The 12,511-nt window shown below is 42.9% G+C and overlaps 1 protein-coding gene across 3 annotated transcripts; it reads right to left on the bottom strand.

The window, feature by feature from the left end:
* Positions 1-275: 275 nt before the first annotated feature.
* Positions 276-10,643, bottom strand: mtmr7a (myotubularin related protein 7a). 3 transcript variants are annotated; one of them, XM_084550417.1, is made up of 14 exons: positions 10,069-10,643; positions 9,641-9,763; positions 9,284-9,446; positions 8,734-8,891; positions 8,505-8,633; positions 7,234-7,368; positions 6,841-6,973; positions 4,611-4,720; positions 3,627-3,752; positions 3,347-3,396; positions 3,069-3,269; positions 2,695-2,829; positions 2,076-2,202; positions 276-1,959 (listed from the first exon to the last, which is right to left on the bottom strand). In XM_084550417.1, the coding sequence occupies exons 1-14, from the start codon at positions 10,090-10,092 to the stop codon at positions 1,618-1,620; spliced, it is 1,956 nt and encodes a 651-aa protein (XP_084406543.1). In that variant the 5' UTR covers positions 10,093-10,643; the 3' UTR covers positions 276-1,617. The 3 variants fall into 3 exon arrangements, with proteins under 3 accessions (XP_084406543.1, XP_084406541.1, XP_084406542.1); XM_084550415.1 differs by lacking the exon at positions 10,069-10,643 and having other exon boundaries at positions 9,641-9,875; XM_084550416.1 differs by lacking the exon at positions 10,069-10,643 and having other exon boundaries at positions 276-1,938; positions 9,641-9,875.
* Positions 10,644-12,511: the final 1,868 nt, after the last annotated feature.

Raw genomic sequence — 12,511 nt, 5'->3', positions numbered from 1 at the left:
TTTGGATAAACGAATAGGTGTGCGGGCCCCCAATGGGATGGATATCATGGCATAAAGAACGTCAAACTGTGCAGCTTATTAAAATTTCTGGGTGCAGAATGATAACTGTTGAACTGAATACACAAATCCTATTAGACTGAGCACACAAATTAAATTTTGCATTTGAAAAAATGTAAGTCATAAATATGTAATTTGTCCATCAGTCCCCCAGCATCTGCACCCGACTTTACATACTGTCCCTTTAAGAGTTCAAACACAGGAACGATTAAAGCGAGTCGACAGCACAATGCATAACGCATTTATTAATTTCACAATAAAACACACTATACATGACTTTGCATCTAGATCCGTTTGATAAATTTGGCTCTTATTCCAGCTCCCTTTAAAGCTCCCTTTTAGTATATACGCAACAACAAAATTATTTACGTCCCTCACAAAAATAAAATCAAGTTTTCAAAGTGAGATAACAGAAGAAAGAAAAATAGGTCATAGTACAAAAATATCTTGTCATGCTTTGCTTGGTAACCTTTGCATTGTTCATTTGCTGGAGTGCACACACACAGTAATGTATACCACCATACTATTAAAGTGAGCAGTTACTAATTATAGAGCTGAAATAGCACAAATATTCAAAGAGTCACCTGCTGATTGAGTAGACAAATCATTTACTCCATGCACTACAACTGATCTATGTTGAAATATTGTATAAAGTCTCTTCAGTCAAATGTATTTATTATAACATTTATCTATCCCATATCCCATAATAATTTGTGATGAGCTACGATGATAATTTCATCATAGTGATGAGTACAGAGCACAAGAAGTCAATCAGCGACTACTAACACTTGTTATTGTAGTGTAGTCACTTCCAAACCACAGCTGAGGTCACTGTAGTGCTGTATTAATATAGTTCAGTCAAAAATGTGTCCTCTTTGCTGCCATTTCAACTGGATTACTGCTGCTCGTTCGGGCCAGACTGAGTAATCATAAGGTGCAACAGCATTTTATTCACCGGAGATTATGTAAATGTAGTCATTTTCACCCTCAACTTCACTATAGCTAACAAAAGATTCAAGTTGGGAATTAATTTGTTGTGATCCACCTGAGCGTTGGTGTTCGTAGCTACAAATTGCCTAATTAAAACCCTTTCAAACAGCTTGCATTGTAAAGCCATAAGCCTAACAAACAAAGCCACTGTACGGAAGACCATAATTCAAAGCAGTCACACACACATACACTCCTAAATGGCTTGTTAATTCACACACTTTGTTTAGATGTACTGTTATATTATTCACAATTGTTCTTGGCTTGCTTGCAATTCTGATCAGCGGGTTTCTTTTTAAGGTCTCAAAACATTTGGTTAAAATATTTTTAAAATATTAAACTTCTTAACAATCTTAAATATTTTTTTTTACTGGAGTGAGAAGAAAAAGGCAGTCAGCTACGGTAAACAGTTATTAACTAGTGGCAACAAGGAGAGACTGCCACACCACATGCAAATAAAAGTGCAAGTCAAACAGGAGACCCGGATAAGACTTTTGAATATAAAAGTAGTGTTTGTTTAGTGCCGCTCAGTGGACAGTCAGTGCTGCACCTTCCACTGAATGCTACATTTGCTCAAGCTGCAGAGTAGGCAGCCTCATCGGAGTCTGGATCTCTGGTGCTGTCCTCGCTCAGAGGAGAACGACAGCTCAGATCCGCAATACCAGACTCCTGGTCGCTGCCGTTGGAGAGGTTGGAGTCAGTAGTTTGCTTCAAGTCCTGTGGCAGCAGGATCAGATTGGTGTCTGGTGTTTTGGGCTGGCAGGGGCTGCTGGTGATGAAGCCGCCGGTGTAGTCCTGAGGAGTGTTGGCCAGACCGATGTCGTTTCCGAGAGGCCACACCGTGGGGCTATTATCAGAGGTGGTTGGTTTCCAGGTATCGCTCCACCCCTGCTCCTGCTCCAGTTGAGCAATTTTCTATTGATAAAATACGAAATCTATAGCTATCTTCCAGAACCAGGAAAATGACTAAAGCAGATATTCTTTTTCTCATGAGAAATGTCTTGCAGTATAGATGCATAGCCCTGTCGTACCTGTTTATGTGACGCCAACTGGTCCTCCAGCTGCTGGGTCTCCTCTCGGATGGCCCTCAGGTAATCTTCTACACACTGCCGAGGATGCATCCCACGGTCAAAGCGGTTGTAGAGCCCTCGCCAAAATCTATACAAGTAAAAAACTGGAATCAATCTCTTACACCTACATTATGTCTACCCAGACAGTTTAGTACTTTACACGGTATGTGGAGAGGACTTTTTTCTGCATGACATTTTTTTTGGCAGTGATGTTACACAGGTGCAGTGATATACACCAATCAGGCACAACACTATGAACACCTTCCTAAATTGTGTAGGTCTCCCTTGTGCCTCCAAAACAGTTGTGACTCATCAGAAATTTGACATGGGCCTTCTTTGGGTGTCCTGTGGTGTCTGGCAACAGGATGTTGTTAGTGGGGGCCTTTGGCTCCTATATGTTGAGGGCCTGAACCTGAGGTTCCTGAAGTGTTTTGTTTTGTGTGTGCCTGTGTCAGGCTGCATCCTGCTGGGGATGGCTGCTGCCATCAAGGACACAGATTGTTGATCATCATCATTGAATTCAGAATTGCATTTTCAACATGTATGGAACAGGCTTCGCATACTGTTTGTAGGAACCTACTTAAAACAGTAGGGGGCAGTAGATGCCCGGAGGAGCCCCTGAGTCTGGCTGTGGTCTGGCCGGTACAGAGGGTTGAAGTAGTCCGCACGGTTCATCCATAGATAACTCCACAATGAGTGAGTCCTCTCACGAACCCTGCATGGACGTCAAATGAGAGCCAATCACATAAAGACCAAGGAAAATGACGGATGATTAACACCATTAAAAAATGTTATTTCTGTTTCAAGCAATGAGTCACCTCCATGTGCACAAACCCAGTGATCGAATTTAAGTACAGGCTGTCAACTCTGTTAAGCATTCAGTTTTATCTCAGACCAGATGTCTGTGTGTGAAAATGAAAAGAAACTGATGGTGGCTGCAGGTTTCAACCTCACCCCAGCTCTATCCTCTCCCGCTCGTTGTTGCCAATGAAGTTGCCGTACTGGCAAGAGTATATGTGGCTGTGAATGATGATGAGGAACCTCTCGCTGAACTCAAAGGCACAGGGGAACTGCTCCATCAGTTGCCACACACACTCCAGGAACTGATCGATGATGGGAGACACCTCTTTAGGGTCTCCGACCAAGTGGTTGCACCTGTAGAGCATGTGGACGCAATTAGATCAAAATAATACGTCCGCATCACAGATGACGTAAAAGTTTCAAAGGCAAACCTGTGGGAGAACTTGTGTCCAAATGAGATCCAGTCTTTCTCGATGAGAACCTGAGAATAGAAAAAAAAAAAGGATTTCCAGTTCATTTCGGCGGAAAATAAACCTCTCAGTTTAGAAGCGATTCCCAAAACCAGCCTTATGTATATTTATTTGTCTTGGTGTATTTAAAGTGAGCCAGTCCAAAGTAAAAAAAAATATCATGAGCCCAGCATGGTCTACTATCAAGTAAAGCCAGTATGTAGCTGGATATGTAATTTAAATGAAATAGTTCAGTATCTACCATGAATCCTTTGATTGTCCTGTAGAAGGGATCCAGGAGCACAGACGCCACCGAACACACCTGGGACGTACGGTCCCAACCGTCTGAGCAGTGGACCAGGACGCTGACACCCTCCTGCGCAACAGCCTGCAGACAATAAATATAAAACATCCCAACAATGCATTGGAGACAGACCTGAGGGATCTTGATGATTATTGTGCGTTTCTGTTTAGATGTCTCATGTTCTTGTCTTTATACGTTTCAAGAAGTCTGACATAGTTTGTTGAGATATTTTCAGAGTAATTAAAATCCTGCCATAGTCATTTGAGCTAAACGACATTACCCTAGCCTTGGAAGTACACACACAGCAAACCGGCATCAAAGAACGACCAGCGGTGAAGGCCAACTCTGACGTGGCCTCATGTTGCCTGTGTCTGGACCAAAAACCTGATTTTAAACACACACTGCGAAGACTACAGCCAACAGCCAGCTGTCACATACTGCACTTTCTGTACCTAAGCGAAAGGATTTAACTCTCCATACCAGCAGGTGGCAGTAGTCTGGATTTGTAATTCGTAAGAGGAAACCAGAAGAGACACCATTAGCTGGGGAAGCTAGGAAGCTAATAAGAGCTCCAAACCGTTGTACAGAGCTGCCATTACACATAAGAGCCACAAAGTATGATCATTTTTTTGTAAATAGGGAATTATATTTCCTTTTTCAACAAACAGCTGATGATTGGTCAACCTATTTCCTTATGTGATTAACCTTAGAGAAGTGTCAGTTAAATTGTGTTGTCATACATTTATATCCAGGGAAACAAGGGACCCACTGCAGGACTGTTGTATCAGATTAAACTGTACTTCCTACATAGACAGACATTCGTAAGAAGTACACGCAAGCAGGATACAGCAACACAAACAAACACACACACACACACACACACCTAAGCTAATATTGAGCGCAGCGACGAGGCAGACAGTGGGGATTAGCCTCCAGACTGACCTTGGCGATGAAGATGCCTGCATCCAGCACAGCTTTGATGTGCTTCAGCCAGCCTGAGCTCTCCAGACCCTCCAGGAAGTCCGACATGGAGGGGGAACGCAGCTCGCACACTGTAACCACAACACAGCTGTCTTCATTGGCGGGAAACGCGGGAGCGTGTCGCTTGACATTATTAAACTTTGCATTCTCTTTCACGTAACTGACAGCATCAAGTTTGGGGAATATGTGCACGGCAAGACAAAATACACAGTAGGCCACACGAGCGTGTTTGGTTCTTCAAAACAGATTAATTCAGCAGCTTATCAATGATAACACTTGTCCCACTAGTATTATCAAGTAAGATAGTATTCTGAATTTGATGCAGGTCAAGTAAATAATGTTTGGATCATCAAAGTCTGACAGATGTGTATATATGAACAACACCATACTTTTCCAGAATCTGGGCCACACAGTCAAAATTAATTTTAATTATCCACGTAAAAAGCTTTGTTTGAATATTTTTTTCTTTTGGAATAAAATTTGGAATATTTTGTGCATGTAAACGTAGTCAATTGCTTCGTTTACGCAGATATTCCACTAATAATCTGTGTAGAAATGCTTCATGTAACCACAATCGGAAGTGATAGGCCCTATCAGAAGGAAATTTCAGTCAAGTTACAAGTTAAAATAGGAAAACATTAGTGCTTTACCCAATCATTTCTGTCTGGTTGGAATAAATCCAGTCGTAATAAGGGACGGAAACATGGAGGCAGCAACACAGAACTGGTCTGAGGCTGAAACGTCTTTGTTGAAGACCTAAAAAGAGGCCTCTATGGTTGAAAGACTCAAAATGGAGTGTTTGACAAGAGGGACACAGCCAGAATCGTTGTGGGTCCATCTGTTCTCAAATGAATGGATGCTCTTCTGTTATATCTTGGGTGACATGACGGGTTTCCAGGAGCGGTACAAACATGGCGGTAACGTCGTCTACTGTCATTTTATTTAGCGTCCATTTAAACGGTTGGGTGGGAATGCTCAACAGAATCATTAGCTGAAGAAATATTGTGCATGTAAACAGAGCCAGTGTCCGTTGGTTGGTTAACCACTTCAGTACGGAATGAAAAGATTAATCAGCAGGTCAACATGTTGCCATTAAGTGTGGTTTGGGCCTTGATGGTCCCCAGAGGAGGAAACCTATTGACTCTGCTGATCGCTCAACAGGATGACGTTTTAAACAAATATCCATTTCTGCAACAGTAAGGCTTACTGTACTGTTTGTGTTGTAAGAATGACTCTGAAATTTATTTTTCCATCCTCAGGGTTCACCATAAATATTTGCAAGTTCACTCGGAGGCAGAGCGACACGAACCCGTTTCGGCACAGCTGACATTTCATAGCTGACGACAATTTATCACACTTGCGCACATAACTCACTTTTAGATAACCGAAAACATCTGCTCACTCCGCGCTCATTACGGTGGCGACAGAGGTTTTTTTTTTTTTCTTTTTGCTGACACCGCATCAGTTTGCTGACCTGAAAGAACACTGGCTGATAGCAGAGGAGCAGGTGAACAGGTTCATTCAGCCTTTTGGTTTTATAACACTTAGCAGAGCAGACTTCTACTTAGAAGAAATGTTCGAGTTAATGCTGTCCGACGGGGGGCGGGGGTCTTCTAAATCTTGCTCAAGTGTGCAATCAGGCAGAGCGAGGGAGGCAGACTCTAAAGGGCAGGCGCTGTCTCCGGCATTTAAAGACTTCCCTGAAGCTGCCAGGGGGCAAAGAGTTATCACAACTAAGAACGGCTATAACTTTTCAGACTTGAATTCACATCATTCTCACGCCCTCTGTCTCTCTTTGGGGGATAATGTCCGGGATTGTCCACTCCGGGAAACCAAAATAGCCCCGAAATAAAACCCAGATGGATTCAAAGTCTTCCTCAGAGCACCCCTGCACAATACCCAGAAATCCTCCAGTGGGCTCATTTGAGGCCTGATTGCAGCACAGTTCAGTCTGCATGACTGCATATGAAAAACCACAGGGGTGGCAAGGGGTCCTGCTCTGTTTAGTAATGTGAAGAAGCAGCTGATTTAAACAGACCATGCCAGAAAATATACATGTTGCTCCGCAAACACTGATGTGGTGAAACATTTCGGACTGTGACGAATGCTCTGTCGACATAAGCCCATAAACGGTTTCTGCAGCAAATAAATCCAAGCGCAAGAAACCCTTTTAGGAAGATGTGATAATTACCTTCTAGCATTTTCTGCTGACTGTTCCTCATGACATGGATGTTCTCGATGCCGATGAACTGGAATTTTATGTTGGAGTAGTTGTCTTCGTTTTCATAGCCTTTTCCCGCAGCTCGGTTTGCAATTGCGTTCAGCTGGAGAGACATGACTGTCAGTTAATTTAATTCATTTTAATGACCGCAAAACAAGCTTGAAACTGGTTCCGCTGTAGCAGCATGACTTTATCATAACCACTCATCACGGTGCAGCTTGCGCAGAGCCAGGATGTTTGAAAGGCTTTTGCTGTGAAGACCTACAGCTGGCGGTATGTAAAATAAAGGCCACCTGAACATACACCGCAGTACTGTAAGAGGTGTATTATTGCAGGCCATTCCTTGGACACGAAAGGGCTCACCTTGGGCCTGGTGTCCACCACATACATGAAGTCGCTGCGGGGATTGGACCTCAATATGGCCTCCAGCATCTGTTCATCCTCCAGGCAGCGAGCACTGAAACCTGACAGGGGCTGGCTGCTGCGGCAGATGGCGGCCTGCAAGGAGGCAAGAGGAGGATTCATACAGGCTGTTTCCTCTTCAGTTGATTTTAATGGAATTTTTACATTTACAACAAAAGACAATGCTGTGAGAATCGGGGTGACTACAAATTCTCACTGCACAATTTAAAACGAATCAACCACACGGTTTCTCATATCTCCGTTTAGTGGCCACAAGGGAAAGGGCCAGATCTCAGTGTGCGATCCTTCCTTCTGGCACATGAACCGGAGTGGAGCTCTTTGTATGAACTGAGCTACACAAGCAGGACTTTCAATCCTGGGAAGCTGACCTCAAACACATAAAGCACTCCCAACTGTCAAATCAAAGATTAACGGGATAAATTATGAAATATTCAGACTCAGATATATGGCTGTTATAAAGACAAAAACACCGTGGCCAAATTGAAGGGGATGATAATAAGTCATATTTAATGGCAAAATGCACATCTGTCTAGTCTTGTATTAGGAAAGAATATTGTGGCAGAGTTACAAAACCAGATGTACCCCTTCACCCTAAGCCTCGAAGGTACTGACCTAGTAGACGGACATACTATCTTTATAAAATAATATTGTGTTTTACTTCAAACAAACAGTGTGTCTACGGTCAAGTCTTGGTCACCATGGATAAACATCTGGGAAACCAAACCAAACCAAACCAAACCAAATCAGACACTAAACACAGCATCTGGTGCTTTTTCTTTGCCGTCAGATCAGAAAGTACCAATAACAGCAGTGACTTACTGTTTACTTTGGAGGTTTATGACTTTCAACAAGCTTTTGGCTGCTTGAGACAAAAGTCAGCACCAATGTACCCAGCGAGGCAAGTGGATTCTCAAGGTCAATCTATGCTATACTCGTGGAACAGTTTGTGGTGAAGGCAGAGAGAAGCAGCGCGATTGGATGAATCTAGCCTTCCCATCTTCCCCACTGTGGGATAAATTAAAGGATTATCTTATCTTATCTTATCGACGGTTCATCCAATCACCTGCTATCTTGTTAAGCACCAAACAGCCAGCATCATAAGTTATGTCTACTAGAAAAAGTGGCTGAGCAAAGACAGACACGTCACAGCCCTCGAATCAATATGAGGTGACATGAGAAAGGATTTAGTGATGTATGTAAAATGAACTTACATGATTTTCTTTGGAGTAGTATGACAGGGCAGGAAATCTGCCTCTGCTTCTGAACTTGGAGCTCCCCACGATGACTGGAGGTGTGGCAGACTCGGGCACAAACAGTTCGGCGGGGTAAGTGTCACTCACCTTGAAAAATTGACACGATTAAATTCTTAAAGTGACCGCAGTGTCCATATTAGGAAGAAGCAGCACAGAACAGTGTATTAACAGAAGTCACTGCACTGACCTTGTAGTGTTGGTTGACAGGGGAGAGTTTCCACTGAGCGTTTGGGAGTCCCATTCTGCTGTAATCAGACTTGAGGTCCAAGAAGTCCCACTCCTGTCGTCTCTCCTCCTCATCAACGTTGGGCTTATAGGAGAAGCAGTACAGCTCCTCGTAACTCTCTGTAAAGCACAACGCCAGTTGACAGCTTAAGTTTGATGAACCCACTTTGTATCAGTTTGATCGACCAAAGCGGTGCTGAAGTGGACAGAATGAGGAAGTCGTGTGCAAATATTTGGGAATGAAACATTTTTTATGCCAGCAGATTGAAAAGGCAAGATATTTACTATTATACACAATTCAACAATGTTGCTGGTGAAATATCGTGCTTATATGTAAGTTGTGTTTGTTTTTTATATATAGTGCTTTTCTACCTCTTATAGTCACACACACCAGTGCCAAGCAGTGAGAGCAACTGGGGGTTCAGTGTCTTGCTCAAGGACACTTCTGCATGTGGCACATTCCAGGGATCGAACCACTAACCCTCTGGTTCTTGGACAACATCACAGCTCACCTGGCTGACAGAGACGCTGCAGGGACAGGTGCACATCGTGGCACTCCTGCTCTCGAGCTATGACCAAATGCAGGACCTGGAAGTTCTTACAGTGAATGAGCAGAGGACATCCCGAGGCAGTGGCAGCTTGTTTCTCCACGCTGGACACCAAACTGTGTAGCACCTGATGAAAGAGGCGTATTCTACATTGTAAACACACTGTATTCCCTGGGGTGTGCATGCACCTAGTGATGGAAATCAAAACATCTGTGGTAGTTTTACAGTTCATTGTAGGCGTTTTGTTACTGTGCCACGTGTAAGTGTGAATGTTTACAACACACTGTACTTTGATAGCTGGTGCTTCAGTGCACTGCCTACCCATGTTTCATTGCGCACTCCGGCCTGGTTCTCCACAAAGATGCTGTGCGTGGCTGTCAGGTACAGGGTGCCCACCCTGCTCCTCTTGGGAGACACTCTGTCAAGCAGCTTGACATTCTCCACCTGGAAGGGAGGGAGGGGAGAAAAAAAGAAGCCCTCAACCTCTGCCAGAAGACCAACAACTGCTCGCATGGCTTTGCCACAGCTGCACAGATGTGTTAACTGCACTGCTAGTCAAACACATCCAGCTGTAGCAAGGTTACTGTGAAGGTGGCCCGCGCAGCTCACGGCCTTCAAAGGCTAAACCCGTTACTTTGTTTAATTGTCTCCCTTTAAAGCCTGTAATTGTGAGTGCGCATGACGGTTTCCTGCTGGGGTGTCACTGGAGGTACAGTGCGGAAATGTGGCTAATCACTGCAGTCGGTTACCTTTGGTAGTCGGATGTGCTCCATCAGCAGCTGAGCTTCCCTCGACAGCTGAACGTGTCACAATATATCTAGCAGCAGTACAACATGTGTACAGTAGTATAACAATAGGCTATAGGTTAGTTTAAATGGTTAAATGTTCGTCAGTAGCTCTCAGGTAAAAACAGCCATAATTTTTATCTGGGCTGCCTCCAACGTTGCAGCACCTCAAGGTCCTAAAGCCCGAAATATTCAGAGCTGTAAAAATAAATAAATAAAAAATATGCGGAAGTGACTTAAACCTGCATTCTGCCTAACAGTCAACAGGGGGCGGTGGAGTCTGATTGTGCAGGTCAATGTGAAAATGACCATTTTTACTTGATTTTGCGCCTCAGTAATTATTTAATTACAGTAATTTTGCTAGTTGAAAGTGTTCTTCAGCACAACACGATGTTCATTTAGTAAATTTTTAGTGTTTTTAGACTAAAATAGAGGACGCTGGGTTTGCTTTTGGCCATCTTTGCAGTCTTTTGATTGACAAGCTTCTACCATGGCGACCTGTAAGGGAAAGAGGTATGAAAATTTTAAAAGTGCCATATTAAGACCTTCATTTTTTCCCATGATGGTACATTTAGTTCTGTTTTATTTTTTATTTATTTATTCTTAATGTTGTTTTTTGCCACCCAAAACTAGCATCTTAGTAACACACAGTAAACCTAAATTACAGATTCACCTTGCTGAACAACACTTTATTTTCATTTTACCTGACATGTTCACGAGTTAACCTTTTATGGTATTCACTTTCTTGTAACTGGAAATTGTCAAAGAGGTCTGAGTTTACAAGTTGTGACGTGTTTGCTCATGTTTCTCCTCCACCAATGGCGGAGGTGGATGGCAAGTTCATATATTGTAATTTAGCAATTTTCTCAACATTTTAAAACATGTCTGAGGAAAATATTGATATTCCTAACAGCCTCATCTTTTCATTGTACCTTTCCATTTCCTACATTAAGTTGCCCAGTCATTAGCTTGCTTACTATTAGCGTTGGTGGCCTCTAGATGCCAGCAGTTGCCTGCCATGACATGATCAAATTTACCACCTGAACAGCAGTGAGTACATGTCTTTCCATGGAGTTATTTAACCACAAGTTCACAAGTTTCATCTGAAAGCAGAAGAAACTTCAAACTGACACCCAGCACTTGTCATGATGCATTAAAAATCAAAGCTGAGGTGGCTTCAGTCTTTTTTTTAGTACTCCGGAGACAAGGTGACAGGTGAACCAGTCATATGTGAACGCTCAAGCAACTCCTAAATGATTTTTTAACCTTGTCACTTATAGTGTGAACCATAGTGTGAACATACAGAAAGCATTTGCTACGTCATGCTCATACCCAGCTCCACCGTCTGTCCAAATCTGGTCACTTTCCAGCTCCACAAATCAAATCAAAAACAAAACAGAGGCTGTAATTTATTTTGGATTTGCATGTTTTTCTGGCTTGTTAGACCTGTTGAGGTTTATGTTGAGTGAAACTTTGCTGCACCAGATAGTTATAGTGATGAAAGTACAGGTTGCCACTAACAGAATTAACAGCTCCCTTCCATTTAAATGAGCATGTTTCATTGTCCTGGTGCTGTGTCTGCTGGCTGACTGACATTACTCACTGCACCTCTTGATGGAACGGACCCATCATTAACTAAACCTGTTTTCATGTTTCAGTCAAAATATCATTCATTCATTCATTCATCTTCTGTAACCACTTTGACCCTGCGGTAGACAGGCGACCTGTCCACGGTATATCCCGCCTCTCGCCCCAATGACAGCTGGGATAAGCTACAGCCCCCTCTCGACCCTTTGCAGGAACAAGCGGTTACAGAAGATGAATGAATGAATAAAGTCTGAAGAGTGACAGAGTCAATCTTGTGAGCTTGCGATTACAACATGAGGAGCCATGTACACAGATGAGTGTTTGCTCTGTGAACGGGGACTGCTAAGAGAATGAGGTAATACAGTATCTGGTCCAGAGTACATGGAAATGTGTCCTGAATGACTGCTGGTCTCAGTGCGTCCCCAAACCATGTCTTGGGTACTCGTGATCAGGTCACCCAGGACGCAGATTAATACTGAGCCTTAGTTTTAACATATGATGAACTGCAGGCCGTCCAACTTTCAGGACTTACTTCTTTTTTTTTTAACATCCTGATTTACTTTACACTAGCCTGAGAGCAAAGTCAACACTGGTATCCGTCTAATCCTTTCAGTATTATACTGTATATTCTGGCTGGCTGAGTATAAAATATCTGGAGTTTGTTTAAGTGATTGTCCCACTGTTAAACAGAGCGTGAAGCTATTTTGAGAAACTCCGCAGTGCAAACACAGATGGATGCCATATGATTTAAAACTGGATGTGTACACATTTTTTTTTCTTTCTTTTTTTATCCACACACCCACTCTGAACTATTTTTCAT

The sequence above is a fragment of the Chelon labrosus genome, assembly GCF_963514085.1.
Source record: "Chelon labrosus genome assembly, chromosome: 8".
Classification (NCBI taxonomy): Eukaryota; Metazoa; Chordata; class Actinopteri; order Mugiliformes; family Mugilidae; genus Chelon; species Chelon labrosus.
The sequence above is the reverse complement of the archived record's forward strand: the minus strand, read 5'-3'. Positions and strand labels throughout refer to the sequence as shown.